Consider the following 26,043-nt stretch of genomic DNA (forward strand, 5'->3'; position numbering starts at 1 on the left):
ACCAAAACAGCTTCGCTGCTGGCTGACGTACCTCTGTGTGAGCTCTCTCCATGTTGCAGGGTGAACATGCTCTTGATTTGTTCTTGAGTTGTTCTTAGTCTCCTGTTTGTAGGAAAGACTCCAGTTCTACGGAGCTCATGGAAACATTAGCCAAAAGGTTTGTTTACAAGAAGGATAACCCACAGCGGATATCCTACAGTAGCAGTTTTGTTTTCTATAAACACCCAGACACACGAGGTACCAGATGTCAGCTGTGCTCCAGGATCTGTCCACATGCATGTTTTCACTAGAGCGTTTCCACTGGCTAAACTAATGGACTGCTGTTGCCATTGCCATGTGGATGAGAGCACGCATGTGGCCAGTTACCAGGGATCAGCAAACGTGCAGTGACTTGCTCAGCTTTGGGAACGGACGGGGTCTGACTCACAAGCTCCAGTGATTCACTCTGGGGTAAAGGAAGAGGTTATATGTCCCAGCTGCTTTCTAGTCTTTTCGCTGGGGCTCACTAGCTCTGCAGAAGGAGGCGTTGATAAATGAGCACGTAGCTCTGTCCCTCCACTGCCTCTGTCTTCTAGTCTCAGGTGTTAGTACAAACAGAAGGGTTATGGGAGAGAGACCCAGCAGGGTTGGGGAATAACCCATCTCTCCATTCAGGCAGACTAGGGGGCTATGAACTCCTGGCAGAGGTGCAGGATGGAGCAGAATGGTACATTAGCAAGTAATCCCACTGTGGATCCAAAAGCTGGTGAGTCAGAGCCTTGGGCATCCCATTTTCAATCCCTTTTTTGGAGATGGATGTAAGTAACCTGGGAAAAGCAGTCTCTGGTGAGAGGAGGAACATCTGGAGAGGGGCTGAGCGCAGCCTGGCTGCCGACCTTTGAGATCATGCCCTCGGCCCATTCTCCTGCCTTTGTTAATGTGACAGGCTCCAGCTGCAAAGTGGTTAAAGGAAAGCTGTGTTGCTATCAACGGCACGGCTCTGTCATCCTTCTTCCTGCATCTGGGCTGCCAGCCTCCCGCCCCGAGTCCCTCATCTCCAGTCTTGCCTCAGCACTCAGGCAAGTGCTGATGGGCCTGCAGCATGTATTGGAACTCACAACCGACTGGAGAAGGTGGGGCTGGGGCAGGGTGAGTGCGTGGACCTGCATCTCACTTCTTCTGTTGCATAACTCCAGAGGCAGCCAGAGGAGGGGAGACGAGCTTCTTGTTCCTCTGACTCCTCCTCATTTCCCCTTGGGCTCCAATGAACACTTTCGGGCACATAAGGGGAATTCGGCATGGGGGTCGTATGGCCCTGTGCCATTTTAAGTGACTAGGAGCGTTGTTACAGTGGGGCCACGGTCTTGCAGTAAGCAACGAGTGGAGCTATGAGTAACACACGGCCCTTGCTTGGATGTGCTTGTGCTCTTCTGAGAGCAAAGCTCCATGAAAAACAAAGTGTTTCTTGAGGAAAACTGGAAGAACCTAAGTCCCAGAGCAGCTGAGCTTGCAGCTCACAACTAGGCCTGTAGATCCAGGCAAGCTCCTTTGGCGGAAAAGTTGCAGGACTGTGAAGTCCCAGAAAAGTCTGGCCATCCACCCTGTGCTGGAGACCACGTTCAGGGCAGAGGCCGTCAGGCCGTGAGGTAAACCTGGAGCTTTCCTTTGGGAAAGCTGCCTCTCATGTTGCTGAGGATGAGGCCGGAGGGGAGTGGAAAGCTGGGCAGGAGCCACCCACCACCGCTGCTTCACCAGAAAGTTTGCTCGGTGCTGTGTCAAGCTACTTGCCCCAGTTTCTGTCAGCGCATGCTGTCCTGGCCACTGGTCACCCTCCGCTGATCTGCCAGCGCCGCTGAGGTGGAGGGATGTGCTGGCAGCAGAGGCGGTTTGGGAGGGCAAAGGCCTCTCCGCTCGGGCTGGAGCTCGGACATGCATCACCCGTTGCGCTGACCTCCTGTCTGGGGCAGGATAACGAAACTCGCGTGACTGGGAGATGTGACTCTGCCCGAGAGGGAAGCTCTCACCAGGCTCGCAAGGGCCTGACGGGAGCAAAACGGCAGGTTCCCTCAACGTCCCGCAAGAGCATCCAGAGCAGTGCAAGACAAGCCTGGCCTCCTGGCCAGGACACGGTCCTGGCTCCTCTGCTGTGCTCCAGACAGAAAGCTGTGTTTTGAGCCGATGTGACCTGGGATTGTCTCCCCTCTGACAGGGGCAGTGGTATGTTGTTGCATTTTTGAGATGTTCCAAATTGTAACAACAAATACAGGGAATAATGGTAAAAATTAAACATTTAGGTAATTAATAACTCTGGTGATTAGGCTTGGCAGACTCAGTCGTCAGCCCTTATAAAGGATTTTAGATCAGGCATGTCGGGAAGGTAAGAGCTTCTCTGTACGAAGGGGGGCTTTGCAGAGAAGAGCAATAAGCCACACAAGGCTGTCTCCAAGCAGTTATGGTGATGATCATACTTCTGAGGAGTCCGGTGTTCCTGGGGCTCTTCTACAGCTTGTCTCATCCTTCGTATCCCCTTAAGTTTTTGACTACACATGGAAGTCAGAGCCTGTTTTTTCTTGCGGAATTTTTGTGCCTGGTGAGGATGGGGAGGGGAAGGGAGCCGCATTTGTACTCCAAGTCTGAGACTCAGTGGCCGTCAGCTGAGAAAAAGAAAGACAGCTATGAATGTGTGAGATGGACACTTCCCTAAAGTGTTCTTTAGGGAAGCAGTGAAACTTTAAATTACCTTAAAACTGCACTGAACTCAGGTGCTTTAATGTTTTGTTTTTAAAAAAAAAAACACACCCCAAATTTGAAGCAGATTTCTTACATCATTGACTGGTGTTTGGAAGCCCTTCAGAGAAGCCTGTTTTTGGTGTCAGAATTTGCACATTTGCTTAATTTGAGGGTAAAATCAGGTTAAAATCCATCAGCCAGGTTCTCAGCAGATGTTTCTCTGACCTGTCTCGTCTGGCTTTGTTGGTGTGTTTGTGATCCATACCAGCTGAGCATCCGACCCTCTTGCTTTCGACAACTTTTTGATTTGAAGGCTGGGACTTTATTCCAGCTCTGAAACCGTGTATCTGTGCATGTGTACATATGTTTGTGCTCACATGAATTTTTTATTCCACTTTGAAGTCCACGGCACTTTGCAAGAGTCCCCTGGTTCCTGATGCACTCTAGCCTTCTGGGGGGCATGGGTATGCAATTTTGGCTAGCACACTACTCTGGCAAAGCCTGTACTGATGCTGTTGCTCCTTGTATGCCTCGTGTACATCGCTTCCTCCAGTCAAACCATTATAAAAACTCCCATGCTCAGCAGCTATGTTGCTGGTTCAAAGCACACCAAAAGAGCTCTTTGTGTTCAAGCTGTTCCCCACCTCTTGGCTTCAGCTAAGCGCTCCGGGAGAGAAGCCTCCTTGCTCAAGAGGCAAACTGGTCTTACTCCATGAGTGGTGTGTGCACAGGCGCTGGTTTGTGGAGTCTACTCAGACCAGCTGGTGTTGGCCAGGTTATTGATAGAGCTCCCACATTCGTGGTGTGAGAAGTCCGATCGGAAAATGAGCTCAGGTGCCAGCAGAGAACTGGCTATTGGTGCTGTTGCAAGAAAACTGGCCAGGGAGCTGAGGCGAAGGGGCTGCCTGCTGCCTTGAACCTGGCCGTGGCCCACTTGCCTGCACTGCGTGTATGTTCAGATGCCTTGTCTCCATCTCCAAGCTCTAGTGAATGGGACAGGGCTGGAAGAGAGGAATGCTGAGTTTGGGTCTGGCAGAGGGAGGGAGGATCTTTCAGCTGGTAGCACGGTTGTTCTGCATGGCAAGGTAACCAGCTTCCGCTGTGGCCATGCCAACTCGCTGCTTTCTGCAGGAGAGAAGCCTCAGCTGCACTACAAAGCAAAAAAAAAAAAAAAATCACCTGCCTGACTTCCATTGCAGGGTTTGCAAGTAAGAGGAACACTGATGGGGGAAAGAGGCTTGTGAGACACTCCAGTGGCTGCTGCTGCAGGTACATTCCTCCCTGTGGGTAGACAGCTGGCAATGCACAGCAGGGCTTTCTCGGCCAGAAGGTTTTCAGAGCCAGCCTGTTCTGCTGCTCTGCCTGCTCCGTGACGCCATCGCTGATGGACACAGCAGTTCGTGCAGCAGCATCAGTTCTACATCCCACGGTATCCCAGTGCTAGGCTGTGTGACTTCTGCCATGAGCAGCGCAAATTGCAGAACTTGTGGTATGTTGGCTGAAAGTGACTGAGGTGTTGAAGTGATTCGGACCCAGAAAGTCTTGCTAACAGTCTCTGGATCCATAGGTCAAGTTGCTGGAGCTGGGCAGGCTGTCTTTCAAAGGCTAGGAGTCTGCCTGATTGCTGCTACCCAAGAAGCAATTTGTTTCCCTTCCAGGGATCATGCATGTTTCATCTGCTCATTCAGGCTTTTGCCTGAAGGGCAAGGACGAGGAATGTGATGAACTTCTCTTTGGCATGGAAGTGTATTTTGCTTCACATTTGTCAATAAATGAGATTAGGTTTCTGTATTTGTGCTGAGAGTCTGCGTGAGAGGCACGATTAATGAATGCTAAAATAAACTCTCTAGCTGGCTGTTGGGTAACAAACACAGCTAAAACTTGCATCGCAGAAGAGGTCCTAACATTGCAGAGATGCCAGTTATATGATCAAGAAAAAGACATTCTGCCCAAAACAGAAATTATCTTGGATCTTACATGAAATGATGACTTTACCAAAAGCATTGTGTGTATAATAATGTCCGTGCTTTTTCTCTACTTGTAAGAACATTTCCCACTCAGTCCTGGGTTACCTCTCCCAGTCCTTCCAGGTATGAATAGTCTTTGTCCACAATCTGAACCTTTTCCCCTAAAAAAGGTAATCTCAGGAAGATGGGAGGCAGCACAAATTACCTATTTCAGGGTGTCCTTCCCATTGCCCACCCTGAGGCAAAGGGGCTGCCTGCTCCCTTGAACCTGGCCTGAGTCCTGGGCACCCCCTTTCTGTCCAGCAGGGCTAGTGGGACCATTTAGGAATAACGAAACCTTTCTGCTGCCTGAAGTGGACACGTTTAGATCAAGGGAGAGACGTAGCAAACTCCTGGGTATCTTTGTTTGGGGGACTCCCTGAAGAAATGTCAATGGGTGGATTTCAGGAGGGACGTCTTGGCAAATAATGCTGGTAGTTGGGGGAGAAAATGGTAAAAATCCGGAGGAATGGTTGCGGGTGACGGTTAAATAAACTCTTGAGTTTCCTGCAGGAGGCAGGAGGTGAAGGGCAGTGCTCATTCCATGCTGCAGCGGTTGTGTGGAGGCACCCATGCAGCACTGCAGCAGCCCGTTCCTTAACTGCAAGACTGAGGATCTGACTCAGCTTTCCTGATTCACGGTTGGGCACTTTCGGGCATGAGGATCAAGAAATTTGTTAACCGAAGAAGAGGTGTCAAGTCAAAAAGGTTGCCATGGGCAAACGGTCCTTGCCCAGCCAGCGTGGTGTCTATGCTGCAGTCAGGAAGGAACATTGCTACGTGAAGACGTCCTGAGCAAGCTTTTCTGTCCGCTTGCTTGGATTGGTAAAGCAGCAGTAAAGGCATGCTAAAATTTTGGGCTGTGTAGCCCTAGCACCTAGCCCTTATGTGCTGGTTACAGTGCATGCATTGGGCTCTTGGTGCTCCTCTCTCTCAGCTTATTTGTCCAGGCAGGCTCATGGATGCTGATCTGTCCTGCTGATGATGGTGTAGGTGCTGCAGACTCCAGGGCAAGTGACCCCGGCTTCCACAGACCTCCCAGGCGTTAATTTTTCTCAATAATACTTCTAGGTCTTCTACTGGCAAACTTCCAGGTGTAAGACTGCCCTCCTGAGTCTGCAGACTAGCAGCCACAATGCTGCTGTAGTTGCTTAGGTCTTTCCTGAGCCGCATTTCGTGGAATAGCTTCTTTCTGTGGTCGAGCTTATCCGTTCTACCTGCTGCTGGTGCGCAGAAGAGAAAGCAGGAGTGGCAAAGAAATGTTGTGCGGTGGAAATATGTTGATAACAGCTTTCAAAACCACCTCTGTGTTTGGTTGGCTGTTTGAATTATTAGTGCTTCTGGAGAGGATTCCTTGTCTATCCTATATTTAGAAAATGTGGGCAGGCCATGCAATTTTAAGAACAAGCCTTGTGTTAGCAGGGCCATTGCTCATTTCATGTGTTGTAACATTTTCTATTGGTAATGTTTTGAGCTGATGTTTGAGAGAGATGGCATGAGTCACAGCTCTGGTTTTCTTAGCGGGTTAGGTAGGTGTCTTTGGGGGCTTAGAAAGGAAAAAAGAAGCAGTAGAAATCTGAAGCACTGCCAACAGTTTTGGTTTTATTGCCAGAACTGTGATAATCTGCTATTTCCCGTGAAGCTCCAGGTGTTGTACTTGCTTTATTTTCTGAGAATCTCCAATTTCTCTGATCCTTTGTCATCGCAGGGCAAAGCCAGACAGTGTGTCCTTTCTGGAGCCTAAACATCCTTTATATCAAAGATAATAACAAGCCCCAAAGACATCTCTAGATGGATAGCTTGTTATATTTAGTCCAATATCACATTTTTTTGAGAAAGAGAAAATGCCCAATTCATGATTTCCAAGTGAGCTGCCCTCTCCTCCTTTCTCCTTCTTCTCTTCGTGGTCTTTTTTGCAGGTCACAAGAGACATCGAGGGTCTCTTGTACGTACTTGCTGTCTTCTCATGCTAATGGAGAACACACATCTCTGAGCCTGCCCCATCTCTTCTGCCACGTGCAGGCTTAGCAGCTGCCCCATTGTAATACTCGGGGCCCTGGCCTCCAAGTGGCTTGGGTGCTTCCCCCAGCAGGAGCGTTTTTCTGCATTGAAGCCTCAGGGCTTGTCTGCACAGGGAGACTCTTGCAAAACTTGCTTGGCCTAGGGTGTGAATTTAAAGGGAAAGAACTGTTCTGCACCAGATTCCTGCCTCAAACCCTCTTATTCTGCAGAAAAAGGGCTGATATTTTTACCGTGCTGCTGGCTGGACTTGGTTGAACAACTGCGCTTGACCTGAGCAGCCAAAGACTCTTGTGGCATTTCTGTTCTGAGCTGGCCTCTCAGAGGATTCTCGATGCTGGCTCCAGTTGGCACCGCGGAGGAGGCGAGGGGGTGAAAGGCAGGAGGCTGGTGCCCTCGGGCTCCCTGTGTACCCAGAAAAGGGGGACCACTTTGGAGCAGAGCCCACCTTAGGGGTTCTTGCTACACTCTGGAAAAGCCACCCTGAGCAGAGAGGCTGCACAGACCAGCCTGAGTTGACAGTCCCTCTTCCTCAGGTTTGGGCTTGGATTAGCTGCTCGAGTCCGAACCTGTCAGAGCAGACTGGGACTCAACTTGATGAATTGCCCTGAGTCAGCAGGCCTTCTGCGCTGCGCTCGCATTCCACGTGAGCTGGCTGAGCTGCTGGGGCGGCATGCTGCAGGAGCTGTGTGTAGGTATGGTGTTTTGCTTTGTAGACAGCAAATATGGTCCTCACGGAGAGCTGTCAGACTGGCCGCCCTAGCTGTCGTCTGTGGCCCTCACATACCAGAGCATGAAGCTCTCTGAAGCCTTCTCCTCAAATCCAGCCCTCCGGCGCTGTCTCAACCCCACCATGGCAGACCTGAGATGCCGGGAAAATGGTCCTATGGGGAGCCGACTGCGGTCCATGGGTGGACTGTGCCTGCTGAGCTGGGGTCGGAGGTGTGGTGGTGGATGGAGGTTCCGGTGGTGGATGGAGGTCCCATGCCCACAGTCACACTGGCGCAAGGCTTTCTGTGCGAAGCATTACTGTGGCTCTTGCAAGACGGGTGTGCAAGTAGGAAGGACCTTTGTGGTGAGTCAGGGAAGGGACCCTGGAAACTGCTTGCATGCCACAGGATTGAAACCTGAGGTCTCCGAAAGGAGAAGGGACACCATGACAGTACAGAAAGTCTCACGAATGAAACACTCTTTCTCTATGCCTCCGCTGAGGCCAAAGGTAGAAGCCCGGACGTCCCTCTCTGCTCCCAGCCAGTTTTCACTTGGTATATCAGTATCCCCTGGAAGTTTTTGTCACTGCAGTCACTGAGGGCAAGAGCACAGCGGGACTGGCAGAAAGGGAGAAACATTTATACGAAGCATAGGCATGCTGTCAGCTGGATTAGCGAGGGCAAAAGTGCATGCGGGGGTTATAAGCTTCTGGGCATCGGGGTAGAAAAACAGCTCTGTCCTTGAGAGAACGCAGAAGACTTCCCTACTGGGAAGTTATTTAAAAGGATTAAGTGATACTCGCTGCTGTGAAGTGGAGGTCCCTCTCTAGCAAGGGGCATGGTCTAACCCAACATGGCAGTCTCTCTGCAGCATGGTGGTCTTTTCTGGCTGCTTTCTGTGCCTGTCACGAGTCCCCCTGCGTCACCGAACCCTTCCCCTGTTCTTCGCTGCTGGAGTTGCCCTGCTAACAGAGTTGGCTGCTTGAGGACTCATCAGGGCTGAAATGATTTATTCCTCAGCCATTTATTGCAAATGAACCACTGGAAGTCTTTCAAAAGCCATCTTCGCTTGACCTAAGTTCAGCTAAATGTTTTAGCAGCATCAGATTTACAGAACAAGTTAGAGGTAGCGGGGAATTCTGGGAGAGTAAGGTTTATGTTGTTACAGAGTCCTTGCTGACCAGGACCTCCCTATCAAAGTTACCTGGTTATTCAGAGGATCGCTGAGGGAGCCAGGAATTACAAGCCAGCTGCCCCAGAAAACTGTGATGGCTTGCTTGTTCACTCTGGGTGTCTGATAAAAGGCTAAAATATCTGCATGAAAGCAGGTAATGCTTTGCCAGCACTTAGATTTTAATAGTCTCTTGATAGAGCCCTAGCACCCCAAATTAATTCCAGTTGGTAGGACAGGAGAGCATCACATGGACTGAAAACTGGGTGGGGAGGACCATGAACAATGGATTAGGATAAACAGCAGTGTGTCAAATTGTCAGGGGAGTGAAGGAGAGCGCAGTGTTGGGAGCTAAAGTCTTGCCAATTGCTGCCCTTCATGGTGAGCCGCGCGTAGTTAACCTCTGCTGCATTTCCGTGGGGCTCCTACAGCAACTAAGGGGAGTCTGTGAGTGTACTTGGGAAGCTGGATCTGTTCGCCTTTAGTTGCCTGGGAAGGTGTTTCGGAATATCCTTCATACGGCAGGGCGGATGAGTGATCCTGTCTGAGGTGTCCGTTTAGCTTTTGTTCGTGTTCACAAAGACGCTCCCAGTTAATTATCTGATATTTTGACCAGACATTTATTTACCACCAAATTACAAAGGGAGGGGTGCAAGTTGAAAAATGGGATGAAAAGCATAATAGGGTAGGCTGCGCTTGGCTGTGATGTTCGGTCTTCATGATCCCCTGGCTTTGGTTGAGACCCAGGTAACTACTGGCGCGGGTCCCTGCTCAGAAGCACGATTATAAAAGCGGATCTGGGATGGATCCGTCCTCTGTACCTGTGCGAGGGTCCTGTCGCTACAAACAGCAGCATCCAGGTGAGAAAGAAGGCGTTCTTCTCTTGGTGTTTTGGGCTTGACCATTACGTGGAGGAACTGCCCCCGCAGGGACAGACAGGGCATGAGGGTGACGAGCAGTTTCCTTTCGCCGAGCGTGAGTACAAGTGGAAGCTCAGCTTTTGCATCCTGCAGCCAGGGGGAGAGTGTGACCAGAGAGTGACACAGCCTCACAGCAGCACTGAAGTATTTCTGAGCTCTGTGTGATAGTGGAGCTACTGACGCACTAGCCCAAACTGGCAGAAAACCAGAAGAGAAGCACCAACATTCAGGTGCCTGTCCGAGGGGCTGATTCAGGCCCTCTCGATTTCATGAAGACGAAGCTGCCTGGAGCTCGTCACTGAGATGCGGGAGGCAGTCAGCACCTCCAGAAATGAGAGGGGGATGATGCTGGGGCTTAAGGCTGATATTCAAGGTTTTCAAGACCATTGATTTTGCAAAGGGAAGAAAAAAACGTGCATCTCAAAGCCAAGGTGAATTGAAACAGGAAGGATAAAGACGAGTGATTTTGGTCACTTGTGATTGGTGGCAGCTGGCATGGGCAAGGAGAACAAAACAGAAAGAAGGGGCAGTGTAAAAGACCGGAAGACAAAAGGAGAGATGGGCTACACCTTTGGGAAAGGGTAGAACATCTCTTTTGCACCTGGGGACCGAAAGAGCCTCACAGGTCTCAGTATTGATAATGTGGCTGGGTTCCCATCACCTGCTAGCTACTGTGCCCTTGTAGTGACAGCCTTTCCTGCAGGGAGCCCGCGCCTTTTCCCAGAGGGGATCTAGTGTTGCCTGCTGGGGAGGTTGTGAGGTTGGGATGAGATATATCCTTGAAGTCAGCCAGGTCCCGGGGCACTCTGTGGGATGCAGTGTAGGTGTGTAGTACCAGGTTGTTTGTGTGCCTGGATCCTGATGAGTTGGGTGGATGTTGTTTGACTGATCCAACCTCAGGGCAGGGATGTGGTCTGCTCCATTTCTGAAGGGTTCTTCCAAGCTTATTCTTGCAATTCTGTGATTTGTTGTCCACCCAAACCCTGGGCGTTTCCAGGTTGGTTTTGTAGATGCTGAAGATGGTAAAGGTCTATTCAAGCCTTTCCAGGGCAGCTCCTCGGCACCGCTGCACCTTTCACAGGTTTATCAGGAAGCCACATGCACAGGGTATTTAGACTGAGTGTCTCCTACAAAAATCTTCCCCTGCAGAGGAGACCCCACTCGTTCCATCTGGTTTTTCGTACCGTGTCTTAAACCCCTGAACATCCCTTTTTGGGGTTTGTAGGTGGTTGCATTCCTCTGCAGAGAGCTATTCAAGGATGGCTTGGGGTGATGGTGAAGGGGAGGAGCAGTGAGAGTGCAGATGTGAAGGAGCAGCTCTGGAGGAATGTTGCTTAAGCTGGAGTGTCTGGGCAGGGAGCTGCCTTCGTTCTTGTCTAGCTCAGCTGCTTCTTTGCTTTTCCCTGTCTCTCTTGTACGGAGATGAGAAGCATCCATGCTTATAATACAAGATCGTGCCTTGTCTTTTCTCAGGTCTTCCTTGGATCCCAAACTCCTTCCGCTTGTTGTCACTGCTGCTTAAAATTGGCATTTGTGGTGGCATCCAGAGGTCCTGACTGCAGCATTGTTCCCCTTGTGCTATTCACAGCACAGAGTCATAACAAGAGACAGTCCCTGCCCCAAATATATTAAGTAGGATCTTTGAGAGAGGAAATGGAAGCACAGAGAAGGGATGTGAATTGTCCCACTTTACGCAACATTTCTGGGATAAAACCCAGCACTATTAATAGCTTTTTGCTCAACAACCATCCTTTGTTCGCAACTCTGGTTTTCACCTTAAGTTGTTTGCGTTGTGCAGGATCTGTTGGCCGGTTGGGCGAAAGTTGCCACCTTGTGATCTGCAGCTAGACGTAAAGCAGGTCCAGTAAACTCCTGTGCATTTTGAACACAGAATAGTCTTCCTGCTTGGGCCCCCACTATGTTGCCTTTTGTCTTTTCTTCGCCCACATTTCTCTGCTGCATCATTGGTCTTTGTTTTTTGGTTGCTTGCATTCTGCAATATCTCCGAGAAAATGATTTGTGTCGCACCTCCTGTTGCTCTCTTGCCTAAATCCTTCAGTGGAGTAGCTGGGCAACCAGCAAGGGTTTGCTCACTTCAAGAACTCAAATCTGCTTTACCTTCCTTTGTGTTTCTTGCCCGTGAATATTCTATAAAGTGAACTTTCTGCCGGAAATGTTTGTGGAAGCAGTAACTCTTGATTAAATTTTAACGAAGAGTCACAGGAAGCAAATTTTAAAATTGCAACTGTATGTTTGTGATAATAAGAGCTCTGTCACTGCTGTCAGGGACTAGAATTGATGGAGGCCACAAAATCTCTTTATCCAACCAAAATGGGCCAGAGTTGCTAGATTATTTTTTTTTTTAAAAACACAAGCCACAAACTGCTCATGAGCAATTTACAAGCCAAAAATTAGCCAGTATGGCTTTCCAGAGAATAGTTCTGAAGAATATTGCAATAAGCAATATTCAAATATAAAACGAGGGAAAATAAGGATAAAAAAATTAATCAGGAAGAGCTGACATCCTTGAGACTCCTGGCAGCCGTAAATCAGCCTGGTTGGGGGACATTTCAGTGTGAGCCACCCATCGCTGTGCTTCAGTGGGGGTCCAGAGCTATTCAGAACAATGCTGGGAAGCCGCACTCTGGACAAGGCAGGAGACACGCTGTGTTAGTGTCTCCACTGGGCAGTGCCCAGAGTCCCAAACGGAATTTACAGCTTGCTGCTTCCCTGCAGCCCACGGAGGAGGGTGGTGGCCCCTTCTTGGCGGGGCTCGGCCAGCGCCGGGTGCTGCTGGCACGGAGCGCGGCCAGCCCCTCTCTGCGGATCGTGTTCTCCTGTGCAGAGGGTCCCGCTGATCCCAACGGAGAGGTCAAGGCGTGGGAAGGGAGTGGAGCTCGGCCTGACCGGCTGTCGCAGCAGCAGCGGCAGAGACCCGGGGTGTCCTGGGAGAGTAGTGTCGTATAGGGTTGGGGCGCGTATGCGTCTGGCTGCCTTGAAAAAGCTGTCTCAGGGATGATCTTTATTTTCCTTCCTTTTCCTGTGTTTGTATGAAAAACAGACCTGCGGTCACTGTCTGAGCTTCTTTTGGTACTGGTGCTTTAAAGCATTTCTTGAACTAACAGAAAACCTTTTAATCTTTCTAATATAACATTACAGAGGACAAACAAGACTTTAATGCAAGCCCCAGGGTCTCTTGTGGGGAGATCCCGATAAAAACATGGCTTTCTGTTTTGGAAATACCCTCTGGTGGATTTGTCAAAACCCTACCAGAGACAATGGTGAACTTTCAAAGTAAGAAGAGACATGGGAAAAAAAAAATAAAAAAATTGTAATTAAGACTGCAAGTGGTTGGCTTTTGTCACGGAATGCTAGCAAATAGGATTTTATAGGTTAAAAGTTAAAAATCCCCCCACCTCAATGTTAGAGGCTGCTAACCAAATTTCTTTGTCCAGACGTTGAAGCGCTTTCTTCTTTGAGTGCCTGCTTTGTGCAGTGCTTCCACCTGGTCACGTACGAAACACCGGGACGTCCTCTGGCCCGGGACTTCCTGGGAGGCCAAAATATCCAAAAAACGTTACAAACTGGGCTGCTGCATCTGACCTTCACTTGACCTCTGCCTGACCCGAATCAACACCTTTGTAACCGATCCCAAGTTTTGCTGATTTTTCCCTACTTGCCGATGTTAAGCGTGCTCAAAAAGAATTGTTAAAACTGACTCTCACCTGTAAGCCTGCTGGGTCAGATTCTGCGCTGATTCTGCGCTGGGATTTTGCTGATGCGGGCTGGGTTTGAACCGTCCCTCCACGGTGCAGTACTGCAGACGGTGCTCCGTCTTTATGGTCTTCCTGACCTCAGCCCGCACATCTCAGTAGCTTAACACCTCCGGGGTCCTCATTCTATTTAAGTAAATACCTTGAGAGAGGAGGAAAGAGATGTCCAGAAGTGCTGTGCTATCTAAAGCTAAGAGTGCATCCCTGGCCCTTTGCTTTTACACCTAATTTGGTGGGCACAAGACAGGGCTGGGCAGAGAGAGAAAGGTCTCCTTGCTGAACCTCGCGCTTCACTCGGGGACTTGGCTGCATTTATGTGTTTGTAGTGGCCCTTCTTGATGGTTTACCTGAAGGACTCGGTGGGTGGTGGTCGGGGCTGTTCTGTACCCGTGGCATTGCAGTGGCTCTTGTTTTTGCAAGTGTACCTGCAGTGCTCCCACCAGCCCACGATGGCGTGTCTTCTGTCCCCTCGTCATTGGGAGAGCCCAGGCGGTGCAGGCAGTCTCTGTTAAAAAAACTTCAGCTCCTCTTCAACTGAGCTTTTCCCCTCCGTGTTTTAAAGAAACACTCCTGTGGTTGGTAGAGCTGTAAAACACCAAACAGATTTTTTTTCCACCCCTTTCTAGAACCAGTGATATTCCACTAATGGCCATTTTACATCAGCAAATCCTGAAACATAGCCTGTAGCTTTGCCATGACCATAAGGGGTCTATATATGGTTTCATGTACAGATTTCATAATAAACATTTAATGAAACAAGTTTTTTTTTTGCTAACTTAGATTGTTTTGTCTCCTGGGGTGAGGGTTACACTTTCCTTTGGTGACTGAAAGATGTTGGATGCCACCCAGGTCTTTACCAGGGTACTAGGGCAAGTAATTTGTGCTTAGTGTTCAGTGGCTGAAACAAAGAATTAATGTATTTTAAAGTTTTGGATGCTCTGGGTAATTTGTTTGTTGGCTGGGTCTTGACTGGCAGTCCACAGAGTATGGGTGGGCCATTTTTCTAGCTGATTGTGAAGATAGAGATAAAGCTATATTTTATGAATTGCTGTTTCCAAGGTCATCTGGAAATTGAGCAGTTCATAAAATATATCTTTGTTCAAAGATATATCTGATTATATAAAATATGATCCCAGAATCAATTGGGTACAAACAAGATGTTGCCTTTAGGGTTGAAAACACATTGTTAGAGGCATGAAGAGCAGAAATTGTCGCTGCTGTCTTTGTGTGGCTATTGTTTTTGGTTTTAATAGGAACAGAATGAATGACATTTTTCCACCAGACCACTTATGCTCAACTATACCTCCAGGACAACTTCCTGGCCAAAAATATTCAAAACAAACAAACACAATAGCAATTCTACTCCAATTACATTGTTTGCAAACCAGCTAGTGTTCATAGAGTACTAGGTTTGGCAAATCCAAGCACTTCAGCCCTGGATCTTAATATTGGATATTTGTACGTGAATTACTTGTAGCTGTTGTGCAGTTCAGGTAAGCATCTGAGTGGCCATGTGCATAGGCACCTCCAGCACTTCTGCCCAATCTGTGATAAAAGCATACCCCAGCTTGTCTTAACAATTTGGGTGAAAAGCCCGGGTAATGGGAAGACATCCTTGCCCAGTGTCCAAAAGCTCATAGATTTCAATGGAGCTGAGATTTCAGCCTAGGGCGCTGGGCCGAATCATACACTAATTTCAATACTTTCACTTGAAAGAGGAGTAACTAAATATTAAATGTGGGAAAGAGAAAAACAGAGGAGGAGGAATTTATCAGTTGCTGTTTTATGTAAGCAAAGCCGGCATTTGTAAGAGGAGAGTGACCTGGCTGGCTTTGTGGTACCTTTCCCTGTGGTTTGAGCTGCCAGAGGGATCCTGCAGAGACCAAACCTAAATCAGCAAACCTGCTTGTGGCTTTCCAGTCAATTTGGTTTGGCCAATGGGAATGGTCATGGAAATACTGATTGTTGTAACTAACAATTTTAAATATATATAGTGCTGTGGATTGGCGTTATAGTAATTTCTCCTTCCTGAGACAGAGGGCTACAGGAACCTAGTTAAGGGAAGAGAACTTGTATGGTAGGGATGCTATGGGACACGTAGAGTGGACTAATAGAATCATAGAATCTTCATGGTTGGAAAGGACCTTTGAGATCATAGAGTCCAACCAATAATGCAGTCATTCTGGCTCCAGCAATGTTTCCAAGCTTCATTCCAACCCCAGATCTGCTGATAGCAGTCTTTTCAGCATCTTCACACTTCCAGACATCTGGGTCTTCTCCACACCACTGTCTGTTCTGTGTGAGCTAGCTGGGTGGATGTCCTCAGCAGACCCTCTAGGTCCTGGAGGAACGGCTCCTGCATTGTCGTACCTAGTGTCTACAGCTGTCAAAGTGTGGCTTCTCCCAGGAACAAAAAAATATGCCTCTGACCCCTGGTGGTGTACCTCTATGGGAGGGATACAGCAGCATGGTGCATGCTAGGCACAGAGGACATCTCCCATGTCCTTGGAGAGCTTTGGGTTATTAACCCTTGCTGAAGGGTCCTTGCAGTTGCTGCACACATAGACCGTGGGCAGTGGAAGTGAGGTGTGAACGCCTAAAGTGAGCCATGTCACCTCGTGCTGGCTCCCACAGCGGAGTCCCTACCATCACAGATCCATTAAGAGAAACATGTCTATGTGTTAATTAAAAAGCCTAATAGTGGCTACAGCAAGAATGCTGCTCCTTGGAAATTTAAATTTGACGTTGTCATTTACCTGCCGTGTACCCCTACCCGGGGTGTAGAGGTCTGGGTGAGCTGCTGCAGTGTGCAGAGACAGTCATGATAACAGCCGTGAGAAAGTCCGATCATCCTTTTTGCATAAACCGTAAATATAAGTGGCCTTAAGCATATCACAGGTACTATGTTATATTTTATATTCTCAATCTGGAGCCTGTAGTGACCCACCGGCGTGTTGCGGCAGAGGTTGGGACAGGGCAATATGTCAGTTTGACATCAAGGTTCTCTCCCGTAAGCCCCGGACTGTGTGTGGTTTGTGGAGGTTGTGTCCATCCGTTGAATGAAGCCAGGGTCTTTCGCTCCCTCCCATATTTCAGATACAGCTTTAGTTAAGTACAGTCCTGTGACCTTCAGGGGCCTTGGAAGGTCACAGGCTCAGAGGGGTCCTTGTGACCCTGCCACCGAAGAGTTGAACTCTGTTCAGAGTCCCAGCTGCAGCCACCACAGCCTGCCTAGGTGGACAGCAGTGACCGCATTTTTACCCTCTCTATAAAAACCCAGAAAACGGGAGTACAGACACTTAGAGCATGTAAAGTATCAAGCAAGGCTTTTTTGCAAGTGGACCCCATGTTTCCGTGCCTTCTGGCTGGAGGGAGCTTTCTTCAGAGCAGGTCCCTCTTTGACAAGTTGGCATTTGCAGCCAGTATTGAAACGCTCAAATAGTCAAGGTGGGCAGGAGCTGCTGCTGCTGAGATTCAGTTTTGTCTTCCTGTCAATTAAAGGCCAAAGCAAACACAGGACAGAGGAGCATCACCTCTGATAAATACAGTACAGGCAGCAAACATACCAGAAGCAGTAGCGCTGCATTAGCCAAGAAGTAAGATGTATTAGCCCAGTGCTGAGCATGCTGACCCACTAAAGACGTGTATGGTCTCCAGACCTGCATTGGTGATACTCTGTGCCAGGGACATGTGTCCTCACCTTGTAGTAGAGATGACAGAAACGAGGAAAATTCTGTTTGGTAAGGAGTCGCCATCTTTGCAAAAGTTTGTGTTTGAATTTGGAGCAAGTTGAGGCTGCAAAACATTTCCCACGGAAAGATAAATTCTACAATTTTCCATCTGGAAGAACATTGAAACTTTCCCATCTGAGGTGCCCTACGTCAAAGGGAAGGCCTGCACTCCTGCGGGTGAGACTTTGAACAACAAAGTGGTGGGGACTCTTCAGAAGGAGCTTAGGGAATAGCAGTCTTTGAGGTGTGGCTTGGGTGGGTGTCATGCCTCCAGATCTTGTACTTCGATGGCAAGGAGCCTGGAAGCCTCAAGGACTGTGCCTGTAGCATCCTTCAGGTGTCCTTGGGTAATTGGGAGTGCAGACCCTTGGAGACACTGCTGGACCTGCAGCTTCATCCCAGCACAGTAGCCCAGAGGCTGGAAGTCCTGGCACCTGTGTGGAAGGGCTGTCCTGAGGCCAATGGCGTGGGCAGTCTGAGAAACACAGCCCATATCCAAGACATCACCTGTGCAGCTTCCCAGCTTCCCCCCTGCCTACTTTGCTCTGATGTAGGCATGTCAAGGCATCACCTCTGAGTTAACTAACTCTCCTCACATATCCCCCATTCCTGTGAGAAAGCATTTTTCAGCCTCCCTTTTCTGTGCCCGTTCAATCTGTTCTGTGGGAATTCAACCTGAGCTGCCTTCTTCCTCAGCTGCTCAGGGAGACACAGAAGCATCCTGCCCTCCAAGTTCTCCAGATCCAGCTATCTAAACATTTTGCCACCCACCATGTGCCAGGCAGTGTGGGGGAGCCTCCAGTATTTGGCACTGCATCCTCTGGAGGAGGCCAGGAAGAAAAGTCACGTCTACTCATGATGTCCGTTGCCCGGAGATCCCAGATGTGTCTGTAGATTGTCCGCCCTGGAGGATCTTCCACCGCGAGCAAGACACAGCCCTCGAAGCAGTGTTTGTGGCTAGCGCTGCTGGCTGTTACAGAGTTCACGGAGCACCTTTCCCGGGATGACTTGCTTCTGCTTTATGCTGCCGAGGAGTTGTTTATGTATGATGCTTTGTGGGTGGGATGTGGTTTTGTTACTGCTCCATTGTTGGACTCCATTTGGGCACTCTGCCCGTTCGTGATTAATGATGTTTTGAGTTGAGGCTCTAAGGTGCTTTCAGGCATACTCCAGGTACCAGAAGTAAAAGAGGTGTTGTTATCATCAAGGTACTTCAATGTAATATCAAATGTAATATCAAATATAATCAGAAGTGAATTAATTAAAGCGGTGTGTATATATAAGTCCTTTTATGGTAGATGGTCAAGCAACTCATATAGTGTAATTTAGAGCTGAGTTCCTTTGACTTTTGTAACCCTCTCCTCCCCATGAGAAGATGGTAACTTGGCAGTAGACACTAGGACAGCTGTCAGAGGGCAAACCTCTCCTGCAGAGTCCTCTTTGTGAAACATGGCTCTTGAAACAGGTTAGGAAGTTGTGGTGGGTGAGCGGTGGGTGTTGCTAACCTTGCTGCAGAGGAGACCGCGAGCTGGCAGAGCAGAGCCATGAGGTTCAGATGATGAGGATCTGAAACAGCAGCTCCAGCTCAGCCTGCGTCAGGATGATGGGGTGACTTGGGTGGCCCTGGTTCGGTGTTTTGGCTCTGACAAAAGCTGTTCTGGCCACACCTGAGCAGCAGTAACCTGTGGGCAGGAGGCTGGGAAGCCGGGAGCTGGTGGAAACATGGGGAAATTGGACCCGGACCCCACTTGATATACATCTGAGACTGTGTGCCAGGGATAGTACGTTATCTTGATATTTATGAAGTTAGTGACTTTGTTTTCCCGATGTGTTTGAAAAAGTACCAAGCAGGGAGGAGGCTAAAATGACCCAAAATATTCAGAGCACTGAAGAAAGGGGGCACTTTTAAAATCATCATGTCTGTTTGAACCAAGCTCATGACTTCCCGAGCTGCAACTCTGTGCTTTGGACAGGGCAGAGATAGGAAATGAAGTTGAAAATGAACCAAAAGGTAAAACTTTGTCTTTGATGTACTCCAGAATTAGCACTCTGTGTGCTGCTGTGGTCTCTCAAGCTACTTGGGTTTACTGCTGGAGAAGGTTGAAAGGTGATTCATTCACAGTTTGCAAGTACCTAAAAAGGGAAGAGGTTTCTGGTTGCTAGATGGAATTCAAGTTTACCGGAGAAAGGCAGAGAGATCTCTTGGCTGGAAGCCAAAGTTAGAGAAATTCAGGCTAGGAATAAGGGCAGCAGTTTAAACAATAGGCACAAAAACCAGTGGAAGGTCTTTGGCTGGCATTAAGCAGACTCATCAAGCAGTTAATGGCTCTAAATGAGGATTCCTGTGTTTTTCTAAAAGATGCAGGAATTACGAAGAGAGACTTTCCAGCCCAGAACAGCGCTTCCAGGAGACCGAGGCTGGGCTTCCCTTTGAACCAGAGCAGGCTGTGGATGGCTCTGGACGCTGTGTCCCCCCCCGGCGTGGGGCTCCTGCTGCTGCCTGAGCCGGAGCCACACGCGTAGCGTAGCAGTAAGGCGCACAGATGTGCTGGGAGTCAGGGAGCGCAGCCCTGTTTCTTTGTGCACAGCGCTTTTCCCAGACACGGTCCAAAATATTTCTGGAGTGGATTCCCCTTTCACTGGCCTGTCTGATTCAACTGGGAATTACAGTCCGTGAAGTGTGGCTTGTAAGCTGAACGCACAGTCCCTTTCCCTGCTGCAGTAAGGCATGCAATCTGGGGAGGAAACATGTTTTCCTCCCTTTTTCCAGGCAGGACTCTCTGCTGGAGGGGTGCAACGCAGGCAGAGCCCCTGCCCTGCGTGAGTGTCAGCTCCATCTCTGCCACGCTTGGCCTATGTCTCTTTGGACCTGCCTAAATTCCTAAATATAGGAATACCATGTAATTTATCACTGGAGGCCAAGAGCACAAGGTGCAAGAGGTGCATAGGTTTGGGTGAGATGTGATTCACATCGGTGAGGAGGAACCAGGGAACAGAGGTCTTGTAAGGTTTTTTGCTTGTCCTTGGCCTGCTCCTTCAATGATCTTCAGGTTTCTGGGCTTTGCTCTGCTCTTGCCAGCGTTTTCTGGGGAGAGGGGCAGGGCTGACGCATCTTTTTCCCAGGCTGTGCTGCCCGCTTCATAATTCTGCAGACCACAAGCCTGGAAATAATATGAAGCAGATGCACCAATGCCAAGGTCAGGACCTTCCCGGTATTTAAGGCATATGTATACAGTTGGCATGGTACAGGGTGACCTCAGTGTACAATAGGAGCCAACCGACACACACATTCAGACAGAATAAATATTTGACAGAGTCTATTTCTCTATTCCCCAAGATGACCCCTATAAAAGCAAGGTCCTGTTTACCTTCCTAGCTCTCTGTGCACAGCGTTCTGAGAAGAGACAAGCTCTCTTGTCCATTCATTGCCTTCCTGCTCTTCTGGGTGACCCATTTCCAGGCAAGGATCAGCAATATTGGCTTCACAAAACCCAGGACACCTTGGATTTTCACAGAACTCCTGAAATGTGGGGAAAGCTGGGGCTGGTTTTCTTCAGAAGCCTCCGCGTCAGTGCCAAAGCACAGTGACCTGGGAAGCAGTGCGAGACATCAGTGCAGCCCGAAGCGATTGCCAAGCCGATTTTTGTGCTGTCCCTGCCCCATTGGCACACGTGCAGCCCTCCCCCTCCTGCTGCCTGTGGCACAGGTTTCCCGGGAGCCTGCAGCAGGCTCGGGTGTGCAAAAATAGCAGTCAGGAAGATCATTTGGTGGGGTTTATTCTTTTTTCCTTGGTGCTTCCTTCACACTCCTGGATCTGAAGTTTGCTCCCGTGCAAACTTATTTTGTATAAGATCACTTTCAGTGAAAACAGTCTTTAAATAAAACCAACCTACGATAACTTAGCTTGGCATGGAGAATGAGTGGAGACATACAAAGGTCTATAAAATAGCAATTGCTCTAATGAAACACATCCGGTTCCTCCTCCTTTGATTGTTCTTCCATATCTCAAGATCAGAAGGCGCTAGGCAATTAAAACACAGCTTGTGCATATTAGACAGAAGAAATACTTTATCTGTAAGACATCTTAGCCAAGTGGAAACCATTGTTACCGATATTCTTAAGGCAAAACCAGCAACTTGCCATTTTCTTTTCTAAGGTTAGCACTGAGAATGAAACGGGGAGCTAGAAGAGTGCAGAGCTGTCAGTTGAAAGAAAAATTCCAAGCCTGCTAATACTTTCTTGTCGGGTTTAATATAAAGCCTGGCAGAGGTTGATAATAAGTGTCTCCCTCTCTGCCTGATGTTCCAGGTGCATGGTAATCACAGACTGGAAGGGCTGCTGGCCAGCCTGACATTGCAGGTCCTAAGACCATTTCAAATAGCTTTATTCTTTCATTTCTCTAACTGTGACCTGAAGAACAGCTGTCCCTCCCCTCCTCGTCCTTTATTACGTGCAGGTTTTCATTGCAGCCCCTCTCCGTGGCTGTGGCACTGCTGCTGATGCTGTCGTGCTGAGTGACCGTCCGTCTTAGCAGCAGGCAGGGAGCATCCGTGGCACACACTGCTGGGGACAGGGGGCCGCTCTCTGTGACCCACCTCTGCTCCTTCTTCAGCAAAACACTCCGGCTGCGGTTAGTGGGGCTGTGGGATTGGCAGCATGCCCATCGGCAGCGGCAGAGGCCATGTAGGTGTCGGTAATCATCAAGCGGCAATGGCAGGATGCAGGGAAAAATAGTCTCGGAAGAGCCTGAGGTCCTGCATCCCCGGCTGTGGGCTGGCGGGAGGGCCTGGAGAGCGGAGCAGGCCCCTGGGCTAGCAGGAGACGCGTGGGTCCTGCCCGCTTGAGTAAGGGCAGCAGCGGAACAGTCGAGCCTGGCCACGTGTGGCAAAGAGCCGGCCAGACCTGGGGGCTGCCTCTGTTCCCCACAGGGGTATTTCTGACTTCGTGCTCCTTCCCCACCTGTGTGCTGGTAAAACCTGGGGAGCCGAGCTGATCTGCAGCCCCTCTCCAGCCATGGTGCGGCAGCAGGGGCAGCAAGCGCTTTTCCCAGGGGAGGGGGATGGGTGAGCTCACATCGCTTGTGCACAGGCTCCGAAAGAGGCAGGTTTCACAGTGTCTGGTTTCTCTTTTTGTAGCTGTCCCTCCCAAACTGAAGAAACTGAAAAGCCCAAATGTTCACGTCGGTGAAAAGATTTCACTGAAATGTGAGGCGACTGCTGGAAACCCTCAGCCCTCCTACAAATGGTTTAAAGATGGCAAAGAGCTGAAGAAGAGCAAAGACATCCGGATCAAGTATGGGAATGGGAAGTAAGTATGCTCTGGGGCTGCTCTGCCTCTGCTCACAAATACTGAGTGTCTGGGTCTGGGGGACTGGCTGGCCGGGAGTGGTGCTGCGCTGAGCGATAGTGAGGTACTTCCTCGGAGTTGCAGGACCACGCACAGCCCATTTGCCATGCCTGGGAGAGTGAGCAAGATTCCCAGTTTCCTCAAAGGGTAGCTGAGGGGGAGTAGCAAGGTGTGCGCAGGATAGATGCTGGGTCTGTAGACGGGTCTCTCCTTGGGTAACTGTGTCATTGTGTGTGGGAGTCGGGTGTCTGGTGACCTGGGGAGATAGCTCTTTCCCTGCTAGCTGTAGGCTGGTTGTAGGCAGCTCGGGTTACCTGGGGTGAATCCTGCTTTGTGATTAGGCATTTGAACACAGAAGCTACCCAAACTCAGCGGTCGCCCCACCAGCCAACAGCGGGCCTGTGCAAATGTGGGAGGAATCACTCTGTTCTCTCCTGAAGCTGAGTGGACTCAAAAGCATCCAAGGCACGGATGCAAGAGCACATCGCGATACTGTCTGATTAGGGCCCGGAGTCACTCGCCGAGGCCTTGTCTCACCCAGGGCAAGCTCCATCGTGGCTGCCCCAAACTCCCCACACAGAGAAGCTGTCGGGCAGCTGCCCTCAGTGAGTGTCGTCCTACGGACACCGCCTCGTTCAGGCAGCGCAAAAACACTGTGAGAAATAGGCCCTAGAGGCTAAGCTAAGAGGTTCTCACTAGGAACTGATTAAAATGGATCCATGTTGATTTTTTTCAAGGACAAGTATTTACATATAACGTATCTTGAAATTATTCCATAACAGTGACTATACTTACATTCAGATACCCTGACCTAGCCAGCAGCAAAGTCAGCTTGCAACTGCCCAACCCCTTGGAAAACTTGGAACTAATTCTGTGCTAACGTGTGTTATGTCTGAGAGTGTGAAAAGTAGCTCGCCCCTTCTCATTATGGACTCGATAGAGTATTAATTTTTAAAATTAGAAGCCACTAAAAAATCAGTTAGAAAAATCAATTAGTGCTCCAGTGGGTCATTGTCAATTGCTCTAATTTAATTTCAGTCCTGTTGGTTTTGATTTCAACATCACAGCCAAAATGGTTGACCTCCTTTGTAACTGTAGGATTCGTGGCTGTTTTGGGATGAGGTGGAGGGGTGGTCAGTGGAAGGCTTAGGCTAGACGCACCAGCAGACCCAGGATAACTGGCTTGTATCTAGTGGATGCCATCTGCTCAGGAAAGGCTGTCCGGGCTTGCAGGCAGCAGAGGTAGAGCAGAACTGCGCCTGCCTCTGCTCTGTTGCCCTCAGTATTTCTGTGGCCGCTGTCAGCCTCATGGCCTCAGTTGTTTACCGATGGGTACTGGAGCTGGGATGCCCTGGAGGAATGTCTGCACCACCCGCTGCAGCCAGGCGTGGGAAGCCACCCCCATGTGGACACTGCGTCCCTGCGGGCAGGCAGCTCGTGGGACCCTGAGCTCGCTGGCGCTGGGGTCTTGCAGAGATCTTGGGGAGCTGTTTCCCTCAGAGCTAGAGAGCAACCAGCCCCAGACCAAACACCCAACAAAACTCTCTGGGGAGGGACCCTGGCGATGGCGAGAAGCGCCGCTTGCAGCATTTCCCTGCTGTGCTCCCAGAGATCATAGTCCTTCCTTGCCTCCTGGCACCCCATGTCCAGCACGAAGCCGTGACAGGATGGCATCCCACCCACAGCGGTGCATGGGGGGAAAACACACTCCCTGGGTCAAGGACACAAACATATGGAAGAAGGTTGATCCTCTTTCCTCAGGACACTGCTGTCAAGTAATAATTTTGCATTTACCAGTTTCCATGGCAACACATTGGCTCACAGCCTGCCAGTGACAGGCCAAAGACATGTGCGTGCTAGAAGTGCTTCCTGCTGGCAAAATAAGCCCAAGGATAAACATTTTAAAGAAAGCTGAGCACCTGCCTCCTCCAGTGTCTGAGGCTCCCTCAACAGCAAAGGTGTGAGGGCCCAGAGCATTCCCTGCTGATCTGCCCCCAGAGTTGCTTTCCACCCCTGTTTCTGCACCCTGCTGCCATTAAAACATGCCATGAAGTGGAGAGGTTGCGTGGGGGGGTGCTGGGGCTGGGGTCTGGCTACGGAGGCTAGCCTCAAGCAGCTGTCGTATGGAACAGCTCTGAGACAATACACCCCTCGTTGACCATTTGCCCCTTGTTGAGCAGTCAGCAGTGCAAGGACACTTCTCCAAGCAGATCTGGATGGGTCTGCGCACACCCAGTCTGGCATCCTCAGCTTTCAGGCTCTCTTCTCCACTGGGTTTGCGAGGTCTCGGTGCTTGAGAACACCTCGAGGGCAGAGCACTGGCTGGCATTGGACCTGCCTCCTTCTGGTCTTGCCTGCATGCAATAAATATTAAAAATTACTCTGTGCGTGGAGGCTAAAGATCAAGACAGCCTTCATGACCTTGCATACCTCCATTAAGTAGCTAGTGGGGCTGAGTTTAGTAGAGACCCAAAACTGGACATGGGGTATGGGTATACATTATTATGTCCAGCACGTTAGGAGGGGACTCCAGGGAAAGCTAAGCATCCTAAAATGTAAAGCACAGAAAGGATGTCTTACTCTATGATGATTATTTCAAGAATAATGGGGTTTATACATCTGGCTCCACTTAGAGTTGACACTGGTCTCCAGACAACCCTCTGCCCTTCCTTTCAGTTCAGAGTAGAGTGGGGTTTCCAGAAGGCTAGAAATAGAGCACTGGAGACGGACTTTCATAGAGAAAGTACACAAGGCAAAAAGCTTCACGGATTATGGAGCACCTGGCCAGGTGCACAGGATCATTTCCTTAAAAGCTTGATCCAAAGACCTAATAGTGGTGGAGCCAGGCAAAATGAGCCCTGCCAGGATGTGGAGGTGTTGTCCGTAGTGTTTCCCTTGGCCCTGTGAGTCCCCACCACAGCTGGGCACAGACTCTTTGTCTTCAACTGTGCGGTCCTTCGGCAACATGCAGAGGATTAGGATGGGAGACAGGAAGAACATCGTTGCCCTTCGTGACTCATTCCTCTACTGCTCTGTGCCTGGCTTTTCTCCTTGTGTGTTTAAAGACCCTTGGGATTTCTAACTAGAAAGCATGCCTGAAGCACTTTTTTTGTGACTGAGTTTTCATCTGATCCCACCGGCCTTTCTAGAGTAGGAGATCTCTTTGAAAATAAGGGAAGTATATGTTGTAAGGAAGAGCGGAGCAGTTAAGTGCATGTCAGCTTTTCAGCTTTTCCATCAACCATCTTCCTTCCTGTTTTTCAAACTTACCGGGAAAAATTCTGGTGCCATCAGGCAAAGGAGTCAGGTTTTTTCAATGGGTATTTGCTGGAGGGAGGGGAACAATTCTGATTCCTCCTTTCTGAACTGCATGTTCCATCTGTAATTAGTAACAGGCCGGGGCAAGCCTGGCTTACACAAAGAGGAAACTTCTCTTTAAGGTGGAAGAAATTATTGGCTGGAATTTTATCTCTGGCTCAATTTAAATAAAACACAGTTGATGGGGAACCTAGAGAAATTGCCCATAAAGAACTGCATGCACTAGTGGAAGTTCAGCATAGTGAGTGGCTCTCCCACTGGGCTGCCAAAGCGATACCGTTTTCTGCTGAGTGCGTCTGAGATCTGGTTGAGTCCGCTGGCTCCCAAGAAGTTAAGGTTG

At 49.4% G+C, this 26,043-nt stretch overlaps 1 protein-coding gene across 2 annotated transcripts in view; it reads left to right on the forward strand.

The window, feature by feature from the left end:
* NRG2 (neuregulin 2) overlaps nucleotides 1–26,043 on the forward strand; it is a 173,379-nt gene that overhangs the window by 87,668 nt on the left and 59,668 nt on the right. For both annotated transcript variants that reach the window (XM_063349234.1, XM_063349233.1), the window contains exon 2: nucleotides 22,175–22,346. In XM_063349234.1, coding sequence (XP_063205304.1) covers nucleotides 22,175–22,346 — 172 coding nt within the window. The remainder of the gene's footprint in view (nucleotides 1–22,174; nucleotides 22,347–26,043) is intronic.

Source organism: Chroicocephalus ridibundus, chromosome 11, assembly GCF_963924245.1.
Source record: "Chroicocephalus ridibundus chromosome 11, bChrRid1.1, whole genome shotgun sequence".
NCBI classification, from domain to species: Eukaryota; Metazoa; Chordata; class Aves; order Charadriiformes; family Laridae; genus Chroicocephalus; species Chroicocephalus ridibundus.